At 44.8% G+C, this 22,736-nt stretch overlaps 1 protein-coding gene across 1 annotated transcript in view; it reads right to left on the bottom strand.

The window, feature by feature from the left end:
* The window catches only part of SSH1 (slingshot protein phosphatase 1), a 52,848-nt gene extending 33,873 nt beyond the window's left edge, over positions 1 to 18,975 (bottom strand). The window contains exons 1-2 of the mRNA XM_006922180.3: positions 18,862 to 18,975; positions 18,672 to 18,712 (exon numbers count right to left, since the gene is read on the bottom strand). Of these exons, the coding sequence (XP_006922242.2) occupies positions 18,672 to 18,712; positions 18,862 to 18,975 (155 nt within the window). The remainder of the gene's footprint in view (positions 1 to 18,671; positions 18,713 to 18,861) is intronic.
* Positions 18,976 to 22,736: the final 3,761 nt, after the last annotated feature.

The raw sequence follows: 22,736 nt of genomic DNA, 5'->3' as shown, positions 1-22,736 counted from the left end.
GCCCTCAGAGAATAAACAGCCAGAATCACCCAGACACAGATACGTGGTTAAAAAAAAAAAAAAAGGGAACCAGAGGTGGTGATACGTACTAATTTGGTCTGGAAACCTCTGAAGAGCAGAAGTAGGGAGGTGGCTGAAGGGAGATGCAGAAGTCAGTAAAATAAAAAAGGTTCATGACTGTGATAGTCGCATCTCGAACCGCCCGGAGCTCCTGCCTTCCACCCCTCTGGAGAAAGCAGAAAGGTGAGGAAGAAGCTACAATCCTTCAGCGAGGAGTCATCGTCCTCAGCTGACGTTCCCACTCTGAAAGCACCCGGCTCTTGTGGAACTCTCGTCTTCCCCTGATATTTGGGTTAAAAAAGGCCCTTGTCCCTGCACATCTTGATGAAAGAGGGCCATTCAGAGGGAGCAAAACAGCTGAAGTTCCTCTAATCACTTTCCTCCCACGGCTGCTCTGCAGGCCTCGGGAACAAGCAATAGGGTGTGTATTAGAAATTGTGAGGGAAAACAGCTGGCTGCCGAGTCACAGATCCCAAGCAAGGAGGACCCCATTCTTGTTGCAATCGACATATTGAAGGATTTCTATTTCTTTCAAATCACCATCCATTCACCCAACAGTGACTGTGGGCAGCTGCCACAGTTATTTGGCACTTTCGAAAGCACTTTTACATTCTGGAAATTCTTCAGTCATGCTAATCACTACTTGAGGAGGCAGATAAGAGATGTTGGAGAGGGGGGTGCCATTCCAGGTAGAGGGAACTGCATGCGCACACATATGAGGAGCTCTGAGATCTGCACCAAAGTGCTCAGGACAGTCTGCAAAGGTAAAGCAGGCCCAGGTCCTGGAGGGCCAGGTACGGGACCCTAAATCCCACCTGGCAGGGGCCAGCCAGGAGCTGTCTGTTTTTAGCACTAATTTATGTTCTATTTATGTATGTTGTAATATACTTTCAGTTGATGAAATAAATCAAGGATATGAATAACCATAATGCAGGGCAGAACGGGATAAGTACCTTAAGAAACAAACCCTGCTCGTGTTTAGAAGAGGGAAGAGAGAGCATCTAACTGGTGGATTTTGGGACTTTTTGGGAAAGAGGCAGCACTGAGTAGAGACTTAAGGGAAGATCTTATCTGGAAGTTTCCTTTAACTCCGAAATATAATGAATTAATTCTCATAAGAGGATTAAGTGAAATATACTACAATTATTCTTATTTTGAGGAAACTACAGCTTCCCCAGGAGCATAGGTCTTTATGAGATGAGACTAGACTCAAATCTGTCTCTACCACGCCCACTTCCTTAAACCGTGGAATGCCCGTCATCCCTACCCACCCAGAGCAAAATCAGAGCCGTTACTCTGCCCTCACCTCTGCCCAGATGGCTAAATGCAGTGTGGCTGCTTTGGTTCCACTAAAATACAGACCAGTACTGGCGCATGGTCTGTTAGGAACAGGGCCACTCAGCAGGTGAGCAGTGAGCAAGCAAGCGAAGCTTCATTTGTATTGCATCTGCTCCCCAGTACTAACATCACTGCCTCAGCTCCACCTCAGACCATGAGGCATTAAAGTCTCAGAGGAGCACCGATCCCCGGTGCCAAAAATATTGGGGACCGCTGCGCTAAAGCACACATCACTGAGAAGTCAGAATACAGACTCATCTTCAATGCTTGTCCCCAGCATGTAAAAGCATCATGTGCAGAAAACGAAGAGAAGGAATCATTCAAGGAAACAGAGTCCTAGGAAGAGAAGCCTTGGCATCAGAATTCTTCCACCGGCCCTGGGGACAAGCTTAGAAGAACCACTGTGACCACCCTGCCCACAGTCGCCTTCACAGTTATGGGACAGGACACATCATGCAATACTTCTGGACTGAATGAGGATCTTGAAGAGGTCTGTGGGTAGCATAGCCATGCTGGTCAAGAAGCCACTTCTCATCAACAGTACGGTCATTTACAGGGCACCTGCCACATGGCACCGACTGTACCAGGCACCTAGCTATGCCATGGCACCTAGAGTTCCCAGAGCTCTGCAAGACAGACATGATTTTCTTCAGTAGACAAATGCAGGAAGCCAGTCAAGCTCCTGAAACAGTCTCCAGGGATAGAGGGAGCAACCTCATTTTTAATCAACTTCCTTAGTGATTCTGGTACACATCAAAGTTTAAGAAAATAAAATGCACTGGTCTGGGAATCCACCTTTCTGTGTTCTAATTTATGTTCTACTATATGTATGTTCTGATATTCACTTACAGGGTTCTGTTCATTCATTCGAATAGCCAAATATTTGCACACTAAGGAGTGCAGTGCTAAGCCAAGGCTGCCCAAGTGTCCACAAGGGCAAAGGTAGCAAATCTTTAAGGGATGGACATATGTTTGGGTGGTTTGGGTGTGTGCCATGCCACTTAAGACACTTAATTCCTTGAACAACAAAAACATTAGGGATAGAAACATGATACTATAGAATATTATGCTAATGCCCCTGACTTCCACCTCTGGCTATTCATCTGAAGAACCTAGGAAACTTCTAAAATATATTCACGCTGAGGTCTAACTTTAACTGATTCTAATTCAAAAAGTCTGCAGTAAGTCCTGGCATCTGCTTTCTTAAAAAGTTCAAGAAGTGCTTCTGACACATAGCCAGAGTTAAGAACCTTTGAACTTCACAGGTAACGGATGATACCGAGAAAACTGGCTTCTCCCATGGGCTTCATAAAAATACCTTACACATAGTAGGTACATTATAAATGTTTTCTGCTGGAGAAAGATAACACCAATGAAAACACACAGTCCTCTCAGAAGGAGAGTAACACAATTAGGCACAATGAAGCGGGGTCATGCCAGGTCAAAAAACAAAATAATACCCTCTTGGAAGCAGCAAAACAGGTTAGCAGATAAGGGCCCATGCCCATCTTCTACCAAATACCTTCACAGTCACAAGTGTTCTTGCCTTTGAAAGGCAGCCCCGCGTTACAATGATATGAAATGACAATAACAACAACAATGACAGATCAGACCTTTGATAAGTTCTGCTGTTGACAAAGCACTCTAGCTAATGTCAACTCATTTGATCTTCTAGACACTCTTCCAGATGGACTGAGCAGGCATTATTGTACTTGTTTTACAAATGAGGAAACACAAAGTTACTTAAATGGTATAATTTCTGACACGACATCTCACACAAAATCAAAGAATATGTGCCTAAAGCTCAGGCTCTGAAAAAAGCCTCAAATTGGCCAGACTGCTTGAAATGAACCAAACTAATTTTACAGGGACAGAACTAACCCTCCATTGCACTCAGCTCTACACAATGATTACTGAATGGACTATAGTTCATCCAGCAGACTTGACAATTCTAGAAAAGAGAGAACGAATGTAAAGTTGTCACCACAGAAAAGGTGGATACCACTTAACACTCCCAAGGGGAAGTTCCGTTAATTCCATTAGATTAACAAATATTTTCCATGCCTGGTCCGCGCTAAGCCCTGGGAATTCAGAAATAAAATGGATCCAGTTCTTGTCCTGGAGCAACATTACATTCTAGTGGGCCAAACAAAGGACAGTAACCACAACGTAATGTAGCAGTTTGCCCAGTCGAGAAATGTGTAAGGTGCTGCAGATGCATACACACGTCGGGGAGATGCCCAGCCCCACCTGGGGGTTCAGGGACATTTCTCCGTTAGAAACAACACCAATTTGGGCCTTGAAGGATCAATAAACAAAGAGGGGTGCAGGGAGCAGGAGAGTCAGAAGATTACGTTACACTATAGAGTCCTATAGTGAGTGAACAGAGAAAGACTTGGTCTCTTTTGTAAAAGGCCCCACTGTGAATTCATAAATTCTGGTCTATTCTGGTTTATAAATCAGTTTTTTATAAATCTGGTTAGCATAAGTTGGTTTCTCAGAACGTGATCATCCTTAATAAACTCAAGTTTCAGAATGCGCAAAGCTGAGAACCAAACCTCAGGCTTATGATTGAGCCACCAATCTGTCAACCTAACAAGTTCTCAGCACCTAAATGCCTGGTACACCACAAGTGCTCAATGAGTGCTGTTTTACGTAAATGATACCTTCAATCTGAACGGTGTTTTATAGTTTACAGAGGGCTTGCTCCTATATTTTTGCTCTTAATTCACACAATTTCATTCTTCTGGTAAAAGAACTAAGACAGAAGATAAATGACTTATCTCTGATCATATGGCTAATAAGGGGCAGAACTGGACTGAGAGGCTCCAAGTTCAGGCCTCTTCCTGCAGAATCCGTAGGTCAAAGGGCAGGATGGTCTGACCTACAGCAAAAGTAGCAGTAGGTAAAGCTGGATGGATACAGATCTACCTCAGAACCACTCCTGGTGATGGTTTAGACGGATTCAGAACCCCATTCCTAGCAAAGCGAAGTTTATGAAGATGTAAAGAAGATCAAAGACTTACTATGTGGAGTAAGCTGACTGAAGGTGGAGACAGAAAATCACTTTCATTGCTCTTTCGCCAGTTCTTCCTTCATTTCAAACTCATGCTCAAAGTCACAAAACCCCTGAGTTGTACCAAGGCCTTGCTCTTTTTTTTTTTTTTTTTTTTTTTTTGTGCTTCACAGTGCTATTTGGCAAGGTCTTGTTCCAAACACATAAGAAAACAAGTAACTCACCTGACACACCTATCAGCTAGAACTCCCAAATTGTTCCCCTAAACACAATATGTTGAGAACTTCGGGAATGGGGTCACAGGCAAGAAATGCTGGCAGGGCTCATTACAAATGTCTTTGCTGCTGGGGCATGTATTGTTTGGCTAGAGGCGTAGGCCTCTCTCAGAGAGAAGGAATGTCCAGAAGTATTTCAGACAGTAAAAGACATTCTCTGAAGCCAGCTACACAACTTTCCTTCATACCAATGGGTAGGAGCAAGCGGCTGAATATTCTAGGCAAGTTTGCAATAGCAGGATTTTTCTCCTGCATAAATAAGAGAGTAAATGATGTGCCCTGAGTTGGCTTGACAAACCTTAGGATAGTTCTTTGATGGCCCCTCAAGAGCCCTCAGACCCCATCTGTGGAAGCTACAGCTAGTTCCATCCTCCTCTGTACATCTGGTATACCAGGATCTAAGCCCCCTTAAAGCAGAAGGTATAAAAGCTGCACAATGCAGGAAATGCAATGGCAGCAAAGACAACCTAGCCGGCCAGAAATAACAGGCACATGAAGAAAATGTTTATGAAACAACTCAAAAATTCCAAGAATGGACTGTCTCAACTGTCCCAGGTTCGTAGCCCTTTCTTTGGTATGTAGCTCCATTCCATATTCGTTGGTCGCCAAGTCCCAATCTTTCCAGGGGCCCCTTCCTTCCCAGTACCTCCACCTCCACTTCCGTCCTGGCCCTCCTCACCCCCGAGAGCCATGCAATAACCACTGGGCCCCACTGTGTGCCTGGCTCTCTGCTGGGTACTCAATGTCCCTGCAGGGCCGTGCTGTCCAAGAGAATGGACATGTTCTCTACCTGTGCTGTCCAATATGGTAGCCACTAGCCATAGGTGCCTACTGAATATTTAAAATGTGGTGAGTATGGCCGATGAACTGAATTTGTCATTTTATTTCATTTTAACTAAATTAAATTTTTAAATAGCCACATGTGGCTAGCAGCTCTGAAGTAGGACAGCGCAGCTCTGGGAGCTTTCGGCCTACTGAGAATCAGGGCAGGGACCTCTGGCCTGTAACCCACCCCACGCAGTCCCTAACCACAGCCCTTGTTACATTATTTTCCAGCTGCAGGACTTTCAATGACGTGACCTTATCTATAGATCAGAGTCCAAGCTTCATGTGCCAGCTTTCTATGATAGCCACAATTAGCCCTTATATGTCACTAACCTAAATTTCATTCACTTGACAACCCCTGACTTTAAGAAGCTTATAACACAATTAGAAAACTAATTTATAGTAAAAACCTTTCTTGTATTACTTCTCACACTATTTCTCCCATACTCTACATATTCTCTGCTCTATTCCTATCTACATCATTGTCCTTTTAAATTCTTCTATTCTGGGTCTCTACTCACAGCCTTCTCTCTCTCTCATCTGCCTCCCGGCATCATGCCAATCTTCCAATTTCATGCTTTCTCCCTCCCCACCCTAGCTACAAGCCATTGGCTCTTCCCTTCCAGCATTTTATAGCACCTTCCCTCATTCTTCAGGTAAGGAAACAGGTTAAGAGGTTAAGTCACAGGAACCCAAGCCCCTGATTCCTAGACTGTGTTCCTAGACCTACTAACTGCTGATGAAGTTATCTTCATGTCAGTAGATTTTAACTTCGCAATGGGACTCAAGGGCCAGGACACATAATTTTCAAAATCTCCTTCCCTGCCTGACACATAGTAGATTCTAAGTAAACATTCATAAATTAACTGACCGAGCTGTTTCCTCTCCAGTCTTAAGAGCATTTCATGACTAACTCATCTTGGTAATCCCTGAGCTGCTAGAACACTGGGCGCTCACCACACACAGGATGACCTGGACAAAAATGGCTTACCACATAAATGCTCAAAGTGGGGTTATAGTCACCTGGTGGTCAGGTCCTCTTGGCAACCAACTACTTCAAACAACACAATAGCTAAGTTCCCCACATCACCTTGAGTGTCTTTGGTGCTGGGGCCATCTGCAGACCCTTCTCAGTGCTCACAGGATAGTGTGCACTCAGTGAACGTAACACTTATAATAAACATCATGCTGGAGTGCCATGCTAGACACATTACACATAGAACCTAACCCAATCCTCAGCCTCCATCTGTGTTTTTTACATAGGGAAACTGAGGCTCAGAGAGGTTATGTCGCTTGCCAAGTTCACACAGCCAAGAAGCAGAGAAGCCAGGAGAGGGAGCCAGGAATCTGACTCTGAAGCATTGTACATCTGCTAAATTAACACCTCGGGAAAACACAGCATCAAAAAAGTCCATTTTTCTTCTCCAACAATTCAGACCTAAAACTACTTTGTGGGCAGAGAAAGGTGGGCATCTGAGTTAGGGAGGGGTCATGGTACTTCAAATTAGGGTACTTGATGGTGAGCAGGGTGAGGAAGCCATCCACGCAGGGGAGAGGTGGCTACAGAGATTGGAGGTTGGCTGCTGACGGGAGGGTTGATTAAACAGGTAAATATTTTAGGGGCAACTAGGAACCATGTTAAGAGAAGGTAATTACAAATATGGAGAGAAAACTAGAATGAACCCAAAGGTGTTGGATCAGAATTGAAGGTATCAATCAGTCTGAATGTGTACGTTTCAACATATTTAAACAGATATAGAAATAAACGTAGACGTGTGTGTGTACGCACACACATATACATATTCCCTCATTCTGCCCACTGAGAAGGCCTGAGGATAGCACCACTCCAGTAATAATAAGCATACCTACCTCAGCTTCTAAATTCCATTTTCCACTAAAAGAAACCAATGATCGATCCCAGGGATGGGTTACAGAAAGTACAAGATGAGGCCTGGAATATCTGGTATCAGAAAGCAAGGAAGTGCTTAAAAGATAATGTAGACATTTCAAAAGACACGGAAACCAGCTTGAATAAGACCCCACTGGCCAAATCAGGAACAATTTGAACTTTGAAGTTGATAATACAATTAACCAATTATTAACCAATGAATAAAACAGACAATGAGTCGTAAGATATAAATAAACAAATAAGTTGGCAGGAGACAGGATATTAACATAATTTCAAAGTATCCCCCTAAGAAATACTTCTTAATAATAAAGGGAAAAAGAATAACGGTTCAGTAGAGAAGCCAAGCAAAACCCTCCTTAGTGACCAAAGTGAATGGGACCAGTAATGGGACAAAATGAAACCACATGCAATCTGGTGGGGATTCTATGAGGACACAGCATCGCTCCAGTGCTATTCCTGCCAAAGATGCATGACCCGAATCTGATTACGAGGGAACGTCAGACAAACCTAAACTGAGGGACATTCTACAAAATGATGGGCCTGTCTTCTTCAAAGGTGTCCAGGTCACAAGAGTCAAAGAAAGACTGAGGAATGTCCCAGACCGAAAGAGACTTGAGAGAGAGAACAATTACATGCAACGGGCAATCCTGAACTGGATCCCTCTACTACAAAGGACATTACTGAATTAAATGGTGGACGCTGAATGGAGTCTGAGGATCATCTGGTAGTAATGTATCAGGGCCAATGGCCACTGGGCACTGGTCACTGGTCGAGGGTCTGCTCTTTAGAATGTCCTTATCTGTATTCAAAAAGCATTAGGCTGGCAATTTACTCTCAAAACAGCTCAGAAAAAAGTTCTTTGTACTGTATTTGTAACTTTTCTGTAAGTTTTTATTGTTTCAAAAAATTTTTTAATTATTTTTTTAAACTCCACTTACTTGGATTTTGCTAAATACAACTTATTTTTTATTGGCAGGTGATAAAAGCTTAAGACCATTACTGGTTATTGCAACTGGCATACTTCCTGGCTTTCCCCGTCCATCCCTTGGATAGTTTGACCCTCACCAACCAAGCTCCCCCTGCCTTAGGACCATATTCCCTCTGCGCTTTTCAGAATGGGAGCCATCTTATTTCATTTACTAGGCAGTGGAAAATGATGGAAAATGATGAAAAATGATGGGAAGCTCTGTTCTCCCAGTTTTTTTTTTCCCATAATCCATTTTTAATAAAAAATGCACTCAATTGGAAAATTACACATGAACTACAAAGGGAATGCAACTTTACATACGTGAAGTGTGTGTGTCCAAAATCTGGACACACACACACATAGCCCTGGCTCATGTAAGACCTAATTTTAACATTTTCCTGTTCTGAGACCATGCTTTGGAACAGCAGGGGGCCAACCTGCCTGTGTGAGCCTCCCATTGTGAAGGGCACGCAAAGTCAGGATGCTGCAGGCCTGCAGGATGTGACTCAGCATCCTGTTTTCAATATTTGGGGCAGCCAGCAGCTTTGGCACCAAGCACTGCTGCTGACTTCACCTCTCAAGACCACATATACCCAGGTTAATTGGTGGGATGGGCACACAGCATCAGCTCTCTTTTGGGCCTCAGCCCACAACCTGAGTGTCGGCCCATCACACTGTGTTTCCTTATGAACACCCACTATTTATCAAGATTATCTATCAGGGTTTCTATCAGGAAGAGTTCTTCAGAGGAACTGACCTGAGGTATTTTAAGGACACCAGAAATCAAGCAACTGATCTTGTTTCTCTCTTTACTTTGACTCCTAGGAAGCTCAAAGTCAGATTTGGGGCCAAAATCTGTTAACTATACTAACATTATTCCATGTATTCATATACAAACCTTCCCATGACTTCATCTTATTTTCCCCAACTTTCTCCACGTCCCACTTTTCTCATTTTAAATTATATTGTTTTCTAAGAATTTTAAAAGTTGTTTCAAATCTCTCTGGACAGAGCTATGGTAGACACAGCACACACATGTTACCTCTGGAGGTTTTTAAATTAACATGGAATCCTCAGCATTCAGCACAGAACCAATTACACATACAGGAACCAAATGTACATTGGCTGAATTGATAAATAAAGCAAATAACTAAATGAAAACTGCCTCCAATACCAGGTTGCTTCACAAGAGACACTTCTCCCTCCTACGGCACGTGGTGGAGCCTGTACAGGGGTGCCCAGGGCTGGGAAAGCAGATTTCTTAAGGAGCCCTCTTGCCTCAGTGGCCTCAACCTCAACCCTAAAGAGCCACTCCTAAACTTCACCTGCAACAGGCCCAGCAAAGAACAGGTAGGTGGGTCTGGACATCTGGGAAGTGACAAGTGATTTCCAGAGGCGGCAGCTGGCCTGGCTCTCTCCAAACCACACCGATGGTCCCCTCCCTTCTGACTGGGCCCAGATTTGGGGAAACGCCTTGAGAACTCTTGGCAAGTCTGCACCAAGTCCTGACTGGGAATTCCTTCTGCCAACATAGGGTAGCCCCCAGGAGGGAGTACAAAACATTTCCTAACACGGGACCTTCAACTGCCTTCTCTGAAACAATCTTTTTAAAAATAGCTTCAAAAGTAGTCATTCAAGAAAAGAGAGAGAAAGAGAAAGAGAGAGGAAGAAAGAAAGAGAGACAGAGAGAGAGAAAAGAAAGAAAGAAAGAAAGGAAGGAAGGAAGGAAGGAAGGAAGGAAGGAAGGAAGGAAGGAAGGCAGGCAGGCAGGCAAGAAAGAAGGAAAGAAAGGAAGGAAGAAAGAAAGAAAGAATTCTGTAAAAATAAAGGTGTACAAGACATGATGAAAGTCTGGTACAAGGTTCAACAGAACTTGGAGGAAAATAGGACAAGCATCAGTTGTTTTTCCTCTTAGCTTCTACCTGGTTGACCTTTTGGTCTTTGCAGTGAAACTGCCTTGAGTTCATCAGTGGAAGGGCAGATGGTCAGGAAGGATGGAAGGAGGGGCCCTCATTTACCACCATCAATGAAAGTAACACATGGTACTTTGTGTCAGGTGGTATCAGGCACAGACTAGGCACTACACATGGTACAAGACTCTCAGCCTCACAAATGCCCTCAGTTTCAGGGAGAGCAGGTGGCTGGCCCAAGGTCACAGTCACGCAGGTAGTTAGGTAGTAGGGCCTGTACCCATCCAGAGGCCCTGCTCTGTCCAGGCACAGGCCTGCTTGTGTGACCTCTGTAATTTACACGGCAGTCTCGTGCATCTCACTGAGATACTTGCCAGAGAGGCAGCGAGCCTATTACCTCTGCCGTGGGAACTGCTGCAAACACTTCCCTCATCCTCAAAGTGGGAGCCCCACGGGTCAGGCTCATGGTCTTGCCCCTACCCTGGCCCAATCATTCAGCACACCTTGAAGATGGCTTCTCCTTACTTTGATTAATCCTATTTTGATTAATCCTGTTTTCTTATCGCAGCCTTCCTTGAAGCAGAACGACTCATTTGGATGTTCTCCTAGCCTTAGGAATTTTCTAATAAGCAGTCCAAATCCAGAGATCTAACCACGCACAACAAATGCCAAAGACCAGCTCTAAAGACGAGAGTTCCCTCTTTTTGAATGGCTGCTGCTGTGCACGTGGTCCGGCTGAGGGCGAGGCGTGCCTTAGGAGGAGGTGGGTCCAAGCAAAGGGTCCACTTCCTCTCAGTGGTCACACTAGTTTTCTCTGCCTCAGGGGCAGACCATAACCCCAACTCAGCTAGACACCCCACAAATGTCTGACCTTGCTCTCACTGTGACAATCAAGTAGAAACTCTTGACAATCTGTTACAAATCTACCAAAAACGGTTAGAAGCCCAGTGCAGCACAGTACCAGGCAGGTCTGGCTCTCATTCTTGGATTTGGAAGCCCTCGCCTAATCTGTCTCTTCACTTTACAAAGGGGGAAATGGGGGCCCAGAGACATTTAGTGACTTGCCTAAGATTGCACAGCAGGTGACACATCTTGGGACTCCCTCTCACAGCTTTGTTCCATTTACAAAGAGGGTGATCTCTGGTAACATCGTCACCTACGGGCATTCCTAGTGTGTGCACATGCGTCCGTGGAGCGCTAAGTGCTCGGGAAGAATGAGACAGGGGCCCCGCGGCATTCTTTTGAAGTCTAAGTACTGGTATTTGGAAAGTTTAATAAAACTTACTAGACATTGAGCAAAAGTCATTTTAAGTTAACCTTAATAATAAGTTTAATTAAGTTCTAACAGAATCAAATTAATTCTCTGCCTCCATTCTCATTTGTCCCCACTCTAGGATAAGTTCTCTAACAACAAAAATATTTAACACATACTGAAGGCAAATTCTGATTTCACAATCAAATTTTCCAACAAACTGCCTGGAATAATATCTGAGATAAACTGAAACAGCAAAATAGTGTAATGGCCTCAGAATTTAAAGTTTGTATATTCCAATAATTAAAATTGAGAGCCAATGCGAGGCTGCTGCCTATAAAGCCATGGGGTTGGGGACAGGAAGGGACAAGCTGAATACGAATTTGCATATCTCCTGTGAGGGACCAGAAAAGAAATGAAAGGACATGTGTTTTTGAGACACAGCAACCTATGTTCAAACTCTGGCTCTGGCCTCTCACTGGCCTCTCTGAACTGTAGTTTCTTCAGATGAGGCAGGCACCCACTTTGCAGGCTCGTGGTGACAACAAACCAAGATCAAGTGCACAAAGTTCCAAATCCAGTGTTTGCACCTACAGGCACCCAATGAACAGAACTAGTATCATTATTCCCCAGGTATTCTGCCCAGGTGACCATATAGGAAGGGGAATATATTATAATTCTTGCTCTAAGTGGAGTTCAGGGAGGTGGCAGGACTTGCCTAAAGCACACAGCTCACAGTAGGACCCCTAGGTTTGAAGTAGGAAGAACTGTCTGCAAAGCCACAGTTCTTTCAGAAAAACTCACGAATGCCACTCTGCCCTCTGGTGAGAGATATGAAACTGGCAGGAGGGTTAGTAGAGATGGCTCTTGCATTATGGGGTCGATAGCACAAGTTTTGAAGTCAAAGAGACATGGAGCATGAAAGGTCTCAGCACTACCACTTCCTACTAAATGAAATCAGGCCAAGTTACCTCTGAGGCTCTGTCCTCTCATCCAGAGAATAAGAATAAAAATGGCATCTTCCTGGCAGGATTTTTGCATCGATGAAATAAAATAATGCACATAAGGCGACTCACAGAGCAGGGCATGTTTGAAGTATTCACTTCCATGTCTGCTATCCCTGCATTATGTTCTTAACAGCTACGCACACACTAATGTACTTGTTTATCTCACTGTCTTGTCTGCCCCAACAGAATGTCAGCCACAAGGACACGCAGGGTTTTTTGTTTGTTTTGTTCACTGCTATATTCCCAGCTCCTAGAACAGTGCTTGGCACATGGTAGGTGCTCAATAAATATTTGTTGAATGAATGGCTCATAAGCAGACAAATTAGGACAGAGGGGTATTGAGACTTATCTAACAGTACCAAACTAAACTACAGGGTGAAATTGCAGGAAAAATGTCTGTCCTTTGTTTCCTGTATGTTGTCCATGACCACTTTCAGTTCCTCAACGGGAAACCAACACAGAAGATTCCGTTTACAAGGCCTTGATGGCCCATCCAGTGCATACTGGGCATTAGGAGGGCAGAGGACAGGAAAGCCCTGTCCCTTAGGGTGGTTACGTGGTCTGGTGGGCAGGCGCCCTGTGCAGTCGCTCAAGGTCCCAGGCTCAGGGCTCCAAGAGGGATTAATGCTCTGCTGTTGCCATCTTGAAATTCTTAATTTTTTAACAAGAGGCTCTACATTTCCATGTTGTACTGGGGTCCACGAATTATACAGCCAGTTCTGCTAGTGGGGAACACTTATGTACTTAACACTACAAAGCGAGGACCAAGTCCTAAAGAAACACTAAGGAGAGAAAAAGGCTATGGGAAGAAAGGGAGGGTCATGAATCACCCACAGTAATCGGGCCCTGAAGGAGGCACAGGTAGGAGTGTTTGTTGAGTGTCTACTGTGGGAAAAGGGATTCGTGTAACTCTCACATTTAATTCCGACAAAACGGTACAAGCTGCATATGATTTTGCCCATTGGAACTGAGGCCTGCCCAAGGTCATAAAATAGGCAGCTGAGGTGACAGAGGTCAGAGCCAAAACTAGGCCTATTTCTCCGTAAGACCAAAATTCAAGGAAAAAAAATGTTTAAAGGTCAATGAAAATGGTATTTCAGAGGCTAAAATATTCAAAGTGGGCAGGAATCCAAGAGATGCCATGCCTCTGACTGTGGAGAAGCATGTGGGTTCCAAGCGGAGAGAACACGTGGTCACTGGCATGGTGGTCAAACCCTGTGGGCTCCTGGTGCTCCTGGCCTATTCTCACGAGGGCTGAGCGTCTCCTGGTTGGCATCGCCTTGACATAACACACTGCTGCTACTTCCGTAACACTGAATGGAAACCTGCTCGTTTACATGAATGTTTACTTTAGCTGAGGGCATCTCAAGAACTCCCGTGGACTGAGACTGGTGGGCAGAATTCTTAAGATGGCCCAAGATCCTGACCATGTTGCAGGGGCCCCAGGTGAGCCCCTATCCTGAGTGTGGTGGGACCAGGGGACAGGGTCTCACAGCTGCCCCCTGAATTGGGTTATGCTGCATGGGAAAGGTGATGGTCACTCCTGTGATGGCATTCCATTAAAGGACCCTGTAGCAGCAGTTTCTCCTGTCGGCCTTGAAGAAGCAAGCTGCCATGGCTTCTAAGGCAGCAAGAAAATGAATTCTGCCAAGAATAGTGTGAGCTTGGAAGAGGACCTAAGCCTCAGATGAGACTTCAGGCCTGGCCAACACCTTGACTGCAGCCATGTAAGACCTCAAGCAGAGGACTCAGCTAAACCGTGTCAGGATTCTGTGATTCAATGGAAACTGTGAGATAATGACCAGATATTGTTTTGGACCCCAGAGTTTGTAGTAACTTGTTACATAGCAATAGCTAACTGATACAGCAACCTGCTGCATAGAGCCTGGATGCAGCAGATGCCTAAGACCACCTGGCAGGCCTTAACTAGATAGATTATCAGCAGGGAAAATAAAATCCAGGCTAAGAAATCACCAAGAAAGGCAGAGAGGAACCCCAAAGGATGGACAGGCATAAGAGAAGAGATGCTGAATGGAGACAAGGAAGCCAAATCCTGCCCTACCCTGACACTACAGGGGAGGGAAAGAAAGCACAGCCACACTTCACAAGGTTATGAGGAGAACTGGGTCCTCTGGGGAATTCCAGGCCAAGACCAATAGGGGAAGGGAACATACAAGGAAAGGCAGAGTTGTAAGGGACTTTACAGTTTACCACTAAAACCAGACAAAACAGAGAAGACAGAATCCTGCTCTGACCCAAACATTTGCTTGGGAAGGCAAGAAAAAAATGAAAAAACTCTAATGAGCATTTTTATGCACTTGACTTAGAAACACTGGATTTAAAAAAAAAAAAAAAACCTTCACTCCTGATCCACACTCTGGAGACAACACAACCATATTCTCTCCTGGGGCCCTGACTGGCACACAACCACTCACATCTCGTGCCAGGCTGAGGCAGCTCCCAGGATGGCGAGGGAGCCAGGAGCTGCTGCCAGCAGGGCCATCTGCTCACCAATTCCCACAGTCTGAACAGCACGGCTTCCAAAAGGGTATTGCCGGAGGCCAGCAGCAGTCTGCACACGCAGAGAGCAGGGGAGAGGAGCAAAAGAACAGGGTCTAAGCTGCTCTGTGTCAGTCAGTTCTATTCTGGGCAGGAGATGATCAGTTCCTGAGACATTTTCCAGAAGGCCTTCAGGGAAACTGTCTGAAGTACAACATTGATTCTGCAAAGTGTGCATTCCTATTTGCATATTACAGAGATGTAGCTGGATAAAGGATTTAGGCGGCTCCAAGTCACAGAGCATCCACAGTGGTGGCACTCTCAGGGCCAGCCCAGTGAAACGCGGTGGACACAGCACTTGCAGGGAGTCAGCCCCTCTAATTCTATGTTGTGCACTAACACCAATCTGAGCAAAATCTTATATAGACCAAAGGCAGCAACTGTTCTCCAAACCCATCATGGACCTGACTGTGCGAGGAGCCCCACACAAACTACTCCTGACCCCGAACCCCACGTCTTTCCTCTCCAGCTTGCTCTTTCTCATACATGTACACAATTTACTGCAGGCTCAAAACTAAGTTAATATATTTACGCTGTTAAGATGCTATGTGCAGGCAGGAAACTAAGGAGCTATCACTAAAGGACGCGCCAAAAGTTAAGGACGATACAAAAGCATGTGTACCTGCCACCTCAGGCAGGTGTGGTACCTGAAACAGAGGGAGGAGCCAAGAGCTACTTGCATCTTCTGCAGAGAGGGGAGCTGTAAACATTGGGGTGAGAGCACTTTGACCTGGCTGTGAGGACTGCAGCCCACTGAAAAGGGAACTGGCTTAGAGAAAGAGCACAGTCAGGGAGCAGGGCGACGACCTCCTGTTGGGTTGAAAAATAGCACATGTAAGAGCGGGTGGGAGGAAAGGCCAGCAAGAGAGGGTGAAAGCGGAATGCAGAAAAGACTGGAAGAAGCGCAGGGATGCTTTGAGATTAGCGTTGATATGTGAGTCCGGATGGAGGGATGGATTGATGTGCGGCCCGGGGTAGAACGGTGGAGGTATAAGAACCTGTCACCAGGGGGGCTGGGAAACGAGAGGGCAGGTGAGACAAGATCCAATCCCTGTGATTCGGCAATTTAGCAGCTATGAGTGAGCCAAAGACAACTTCTTGGATGACTGCAAAGATGAAACTATCAACTAAGGGCGGACAGAGCGGGGAGATGAGGAAAGAGGACTATCCTGCTGTCTCCAGTTTTTCTCCCTTACCAGCATCCCTTAGAAACTAAATCACGTCAGTTTACCACCAGGTTCAATCTGAAGAAAAGAGAAATCTGCTCTCCCTAACTCTCCTCCTGCCGGACAAGCAAAAACCACTGACTTTTCCATACATTTTCTTCTCTAAGACAGACTTTGAAAAAAAAAAAAAAGCCTGAAAATACAAATTAACACACAGATGTGAATAAGTTTCAGCCAAAGCTTAAACCAGGACATCAGAACTATTCTTGTTTGGCTAGAAGGGTTAGAAAGCAGGATGGTGTCCCCTGCCTAACAAGGGGGACTGAAATGTCAAGGTGAGTGAAGAGGGACTGAAAAGGGAACCTGAGAGGGTAAGTTCAGAACCAGGTCCCCAACTCCAGCGTAGGGTCTCCCAGTGCTGACAGAGCCACTGGGGACATGCTGAAAGCAGTGAGGAGGGACTCACAGTGGTCATCATACTGATCTGACATCCTGGGAGGCACTGCCACGAGTTAGTGGTGGTCCTCAGTTCTGGGCTTGGCACTGCCTCTAACCACCTGGGTGACATTAGGCAAGTTCCCTCACCTACACGTCCAAGACAGCTGATTTAACCAAACAACTAAACTGGTCGCAGAAGGCAGAGCGGTATAATAAACTCAGGTGTGAGAAGCACAGAGGCCTCACTTCAAATATGTTCCATAGGCAACTGGGGGCCTGAGGCTCCTCACCTGTGAACTGGGAAAATACCCGCCCCATCCCCTTAGGGTTGTTGTGGGATTAAATATGCAAATACATAGAGCTGCTGACACACTACTTCCTTTCCCCTTGTAAGTCCTCTCCAGCTCCAAACTGTGCAGAGAAAGGGACCTTTTATTGGCACATACACATTTTCATATCACTGCTATTTGTAAATTCTTATTAACTGAAAACAATTCAAAACACTATGCTGTCAGCTAAATAAAGGCAATTAAAAAAAAAATAGCTCTTTGCCCCAAAGACAATCTAAGTGAGCGATCTAACTCCTGGGCAACAGCCCTGAAGAAAGGGATGCGGGTCAAAGGGTGGAAGAGATTCTGACTCCGGGTAAGGGCTGGAGGGAGGCTGGGACGGGAAGACTAATGCCTGAAGCTGCTCTGAGGGTCCTACACAATGGTCAGCAAGCCCTTCTCCCAGGTCTGCCCCCTGAATAGCCTCCTAGGAGCATAGTTTAACTTCTTCCCCTCTCTGCCTCCAAGCAGAGAGCTGAAGGCCAGTGTTATCTACAGCATAGCCCACTACTGCCCCCACTTGGGAATCCAGTTGAATCCAGCCTTCCAGCCCTGACCAAGACCCTGAGCAACCGAAAATCCTAGGCGAAAGAGTAAATTTGCCGCCGTTGCTCATCATTCCTTGAATGTAACATTAAAATAAGGACCTGGCAATTGAAATGAGACATCTGATTTTTGCAGGCTGTTATTTCCTTTTCAATACAATCTTTGGAAATCATGTGTGCCACAATAAAAGTGAGTATTTTCCCTCCCTCAAACACACAGAAACTTCGAAAACAGGCCAAATATATTTCTACCACTTCTGCATTCTGCTTCTGAGTTTAACCAGGAGAACATCCTGCTCTCAGTAACAAATGGTTGACCCCAGTTTCTGAACACATATTTCCTTTTCCAATTAATTTTCCTCCTCCTCACAAGATGAAATCGACATTTTTTTTTTTTTTTTTTTAAAGAACAATATCCCTGAAACTCTGTTTACTTTTTTAAACTCTTAAGAGTCAGAGTTTAAGAATGGCTCTTTGGTGCAGAGGAATATGTTATATAATGAAGCGCTAAATCCTCTGTAAAACAATAAAATACCCAAAGGGAAAGTCTTAATTTTTGGCAAGGAAGAACAAAAAATGCTTTTGGTGTTTACAAGTGAATACGGCAACTAAGGATTACAGCTTCAGGAACTTTTAAAATGAGCATAGCTAAAGATTTCTCACAAGCTCACACACACAAAACCACCTTGAATTAATAAACTTAGGGGCCTGAATGTCTGTTTCAAATCAGCAATGTGCTTACCTCAAAAGGAAGACCTTATCAAAAGCAGGACAGAAATGTGAGAGCATATTACATAATTATTTTTTTAAAGCAAAGGGTAAAATCTGGGGAAAAAAACACATAAAGATGTTCATAATAGTTAAAGCAAGAGTGGCAGAATGGCAATTATTTTCCTTCTTTTCTATGTTATATGATGTTTTTAAAGCTGTTTATAGCAGAACATGTATAATTTTTAAAGAACTACTAAAAAATTGGTGTTGTTTTTTTTTTGAGGGTTCTCCCTTTCAGAAAGAAACAAGAGTATTTCTTACCTGCTTGGAAGATTTAAGAACAAAAAATTAAAAGTCTGCTTACCTGAGGTTTAACTTTCGATCTTCATCACTGCCAACCTCCAACTACAGAGAAAGAAAGAGACTGTCACACCATAGACACCATGAGCAACAAGCCTCAGACACAAGTCTCACATTTTCTGCTCTGGTGTCCGAAAAAGATACGGATGTCCAGGAAACCTGGGTATTTCTAAACAACCGCACCCTTTCCTTACCAACCCCATTCTGCTGGTCCTTGGAGTCATTTCCACGGAGGAATTTAGAGGTTTCCCAAGGTTTATCCACATTTTTTCCACAGTATCATGGATCGATAGCTGGTAAGTGAACATTACTATCTGGCACTGTTGCTTAACACAATCGTCCAGCCCTCAGTTCTCAACTTTCCAGGGTTATTTTGAATCTTATCCTGTTTTTCTTTTTTAAGGGGAGGGGGCTGTGTTTTCAGAGAATCCATTTCCTTCTTCAAGCTAGGCCATAGCTAGGTGATCAACACCACTGTAAGCCCCAAAAGACTGGCAAAAAATTAAAAAAAAAAATTTTTTTTTAATTTAAAAAAACCATTCCAGGCAAGTCTTTCATAATGGAAAGTGGCCAGGATCAGGCTATCTGTCTGTAGGTCTCAAAAGCTCTTAGGTTCTTAAAAAGGCTTAAATGTTGAATATAAAACTTTGTAGGCAATTCGTTTATTTATATAAATGTAAGAAAAGGACATTTAATATTTTCTAAAAGTTAAAAGGCCAAGAGGGGAGGCTCTAGAAGTAACCTTGACCTAAGCCCCAATTGCAATTTTTCTTTTTTTTTCTTTCATGGAGAAAACTGAAATGAGAAGAAAACACACACACATCCCCAAACAACTATACCATTGGGAATTGGCATGTTTTGTATGTTACACAGAGGAGCCTATTGAATGGGAAAGAGAAACCTGGAAAGCAGTGATGGCTGGGAGAGATGCAAGGCTGATCGAGGACAGAAACCAGACAGAAGCCAAAAGGGATGGGAAAAGGGTACAGGGCTAATGCAAGGAGGGGTCTGGGCAGCAAGACTCACACCAGAGTCCCTAAATTTTATTAAGATAATGTATGTATAGTATGACGCAGAGGCATATACTGGTGGCCAGTTAGTTCTCACGCTCCCTACCCCACACTGAAGAAGTGAAAAAATCAGGGAGTGCTTTGCTGACCACAGGGCCATGATCTTCAGTCCTGAAAGTGAAGCACACACAAAACCACTCACACAACAACCACCACAAACTTAGAAGAGAATGTTGGGTCTAACCCAGTGATTCTTGCCCTGGGACAATTTTTCTCAGCAGGGGACGCTGGGCAATGTTTGGAGCCAGTTTTTGGAGTATGCTACTGGCATCTAGTGGGTAAAGAACAGAGTGCTGCTAAACATCCTACAAAACGCAAGAAGGCCCCCCACAACCGAAAATTTTGGGTACCCAATGTCAGAAATGCAAAGGTTGAGAGACCTTAATCCAACCACAAAAGAGAGACTGAAGATCTGCCCAGGGAAATTAGTCACCTTGAACATTTGTCAAAAATAACAGTGTGACAATCCATTTCTGAAAGTTATTGATTTATCTATTCTTGTGCTCTCTCCAGTTCTCACAAAGGAATGAGATAAGATTAACAGTAAAATGACATAAATGAGATCATTTAAGATTGGGCGGGGGGGGGGGGTGGACGAGCATTGTTTTGCTGACCAGGCCGTGATTTCCCTCTGTCCCCACACCATGCAGCAGGACAGCCTGGGTCAGGAAACAGCTGCCCTAAGTGTCTCTAACTTGGTGAAGGATTTTGATAAGTGATGAAGTGATCTGGGGGTTTGAATTCAAGACTATTTAATTCTCGGTCACTCTTTGTGATTCTCATGATGAAAGGCAACATAAGGTCAGTGATTCCAGAGAAGCAAGCTACATACGTCAAAGAACCACACACAAGAAGGAAGCCAGCCCTTTCAGATGAGGCCCCGAGAAGGGAAGTAACCCAAGGAAGGTCAGGCTAGAGGCAGGGCTGCCCAGCCCCTCGTCTCCTGACTCTGTGCCCATGTGCGTGCACTTGCCATTCTGTCTTGCTTCTTCATGCCCCAGCCCATCTGGAAGAAAGCCTTGCCTTCCAGGGGACATCCCAGTCTCTGCTCACTCACTGGGTGACTAATGCTGCCGATCTACTGAAGTCAAATAAAAGCTGGCTAAGTTTTACTCTATATTTATCAGGTCATTGGCACCTTGTGAAAATAATATTTTCTATAAAATTTAAAATTTGTCTGGTGGAAACAACCAAATGCCCAACAAAATGTGGTCTATCCATACAAGGGAATATTAGTTGGTAATAAACAGGAATGCAGTACTGACATATGCTACAACATGGATAAGCCTTGAAAACATGATGCTAAGTGAAAGAAGCCAGACACAAAAGACCACATATATCATTCCATGCATATGAAATGCCCAAAATAGGCAAATTCATAGAGACAGAAAGTACATTAGTGGTTGCCTAGAGTTAGTGAGAGCGGGGTAGGGTGGGGGTGGGTGGAACAGAAGCTGTGGGTGATGATGATTAAGGGATGTGGGGTTTCTGTTTGGAGTGAGGAAAATGTTCTGGAATTAGTGGTGATGGTTGCACAACTTTGTGAATATACTAAAAACCACTGAATTGTATACTTTAAAATGGTGAATTTATGGTATGTGAATGATATCTCAGCTAAAAAATAAAATAAAAAATGTTTAATGTGTCGCAGGCAGGAATAGATCAAGTGTAACACAAAAGTTTAGAATCAGAGACCCAAGCCAAGAGACCCTCTGTATAACCTTTCTGAAGCTGAACTCTTCACTCATCTCACATAGTTTCTGAGGAGGGAACATGAGATTAAGTGCATGGAAGTACTTTGTCAACTGCAAGACAGCAGTAATAAGAATGATGTAGAAGAACAGATGTCTCTGTAGGAAGGAGACAAGCTACTGCAAGCCTGACTTTTCAGTTGCAGGCAACTGGCCACCAATGTTCTTTCTCAGCGTGCAGAGGAGGGACTGTCAGAATGTTCTGTCTGCAGACCAGATAATTCATTGGTGGCCTCTCCTCCAGAGGAGGGGGCAGCCTCTCTGAAAATGTTCCTGCCAGTCCCAGCAAAACAGGCTAAAGAGCTACGCTGCCAGGAGCCAGTGGGACAGACAGGGCTGCTAAACCAAATCCAGGTCCTCATCTCTGTCCCTATAGATGCACAGAAACCTTTCCATGCTATCAGTCAAATTCCTTCACAAAGAGGCCTGAATCACCCAGACTCTGGCGGGGCCACTTCCTGGGCCTGCAGGGCTCCTCCTCCAGCTTTCTCTCCCTTCTCTAAACAGTCCACAGTCTCGTCCTCCAGCTGCTCTGTATTCAGGCCTTGCTATGGATATGAGTTTAGACCAGAGGCCTTAACCGGTTCTCCAAGAAAAGGTGGGCAGGAGTGGGGAGGAGAGGGTCCGCCCTGCAGCTGCAGGAGTGACCTGCTCAGAGGCCTGAGGCCCCAGCTTAGAAGAGTCCAGCCCAACTGTTGACTAAGAGGTCCAACCTCAATCGACCTCAGAGCAAGAAGCAGCCTGGTCACACGCAAACCCACAGGAACCTGCACAGAGCAGCCATGTAGCTCCAAAACGCACCCATGCAACCATAGAAACCCCAGAATCCGCCTCCACCACACAGCCAAGATGCACGGTAAACATGAAGTCTGGAATGATACTACGAAAAGGGAAAACTCAGACTCAGCTGCACACAAAGACATGACACAGTCACATAGCACCCTGAGCTCAGTTGCTGTCACACAGTGACACAGGCCCAGAGGGGCACAGCCACAGACACGAAGAGCTAGAACTCCAAGGATGAGCAGTCAGGGAAACACTCTCATATTCACCGGGGCATCCTGGTGGCCTCTCACAGCATCATAAGCACAGTTCCCAGTACACAGGCCAGAGTCACACACAATCTCACATACACACAGCCAGGCGCTCAGGAAAAGGGCCTAGACCAGCCACAGGGTCACAAATCTCAGAACCGGAGTCTCGCACAGTCACCCAATCGGGAGTCCCAGGTGCACATCCAGTCTCCCG

Source organism: Pteropus alecto, unplaced genomic scaffold, assembly GCF_000325575.1.
Source record: "Pteropus alecto unplaced genomic scaffold, ASM32557v1 scaffold259, whole genome shotgun sequence".
Lineage (NCBI taxonomy): Eukaryota > Metazoa > Chordata > Mammalia > Chiroptera > Pteropodidae > Pteropus > Pteropus alecto.
The sequence above is the reverse complement of the archived record's forward strand: the minus strand, read 5'-3'. Positions and strand labels throughout refer to the sequence as shown.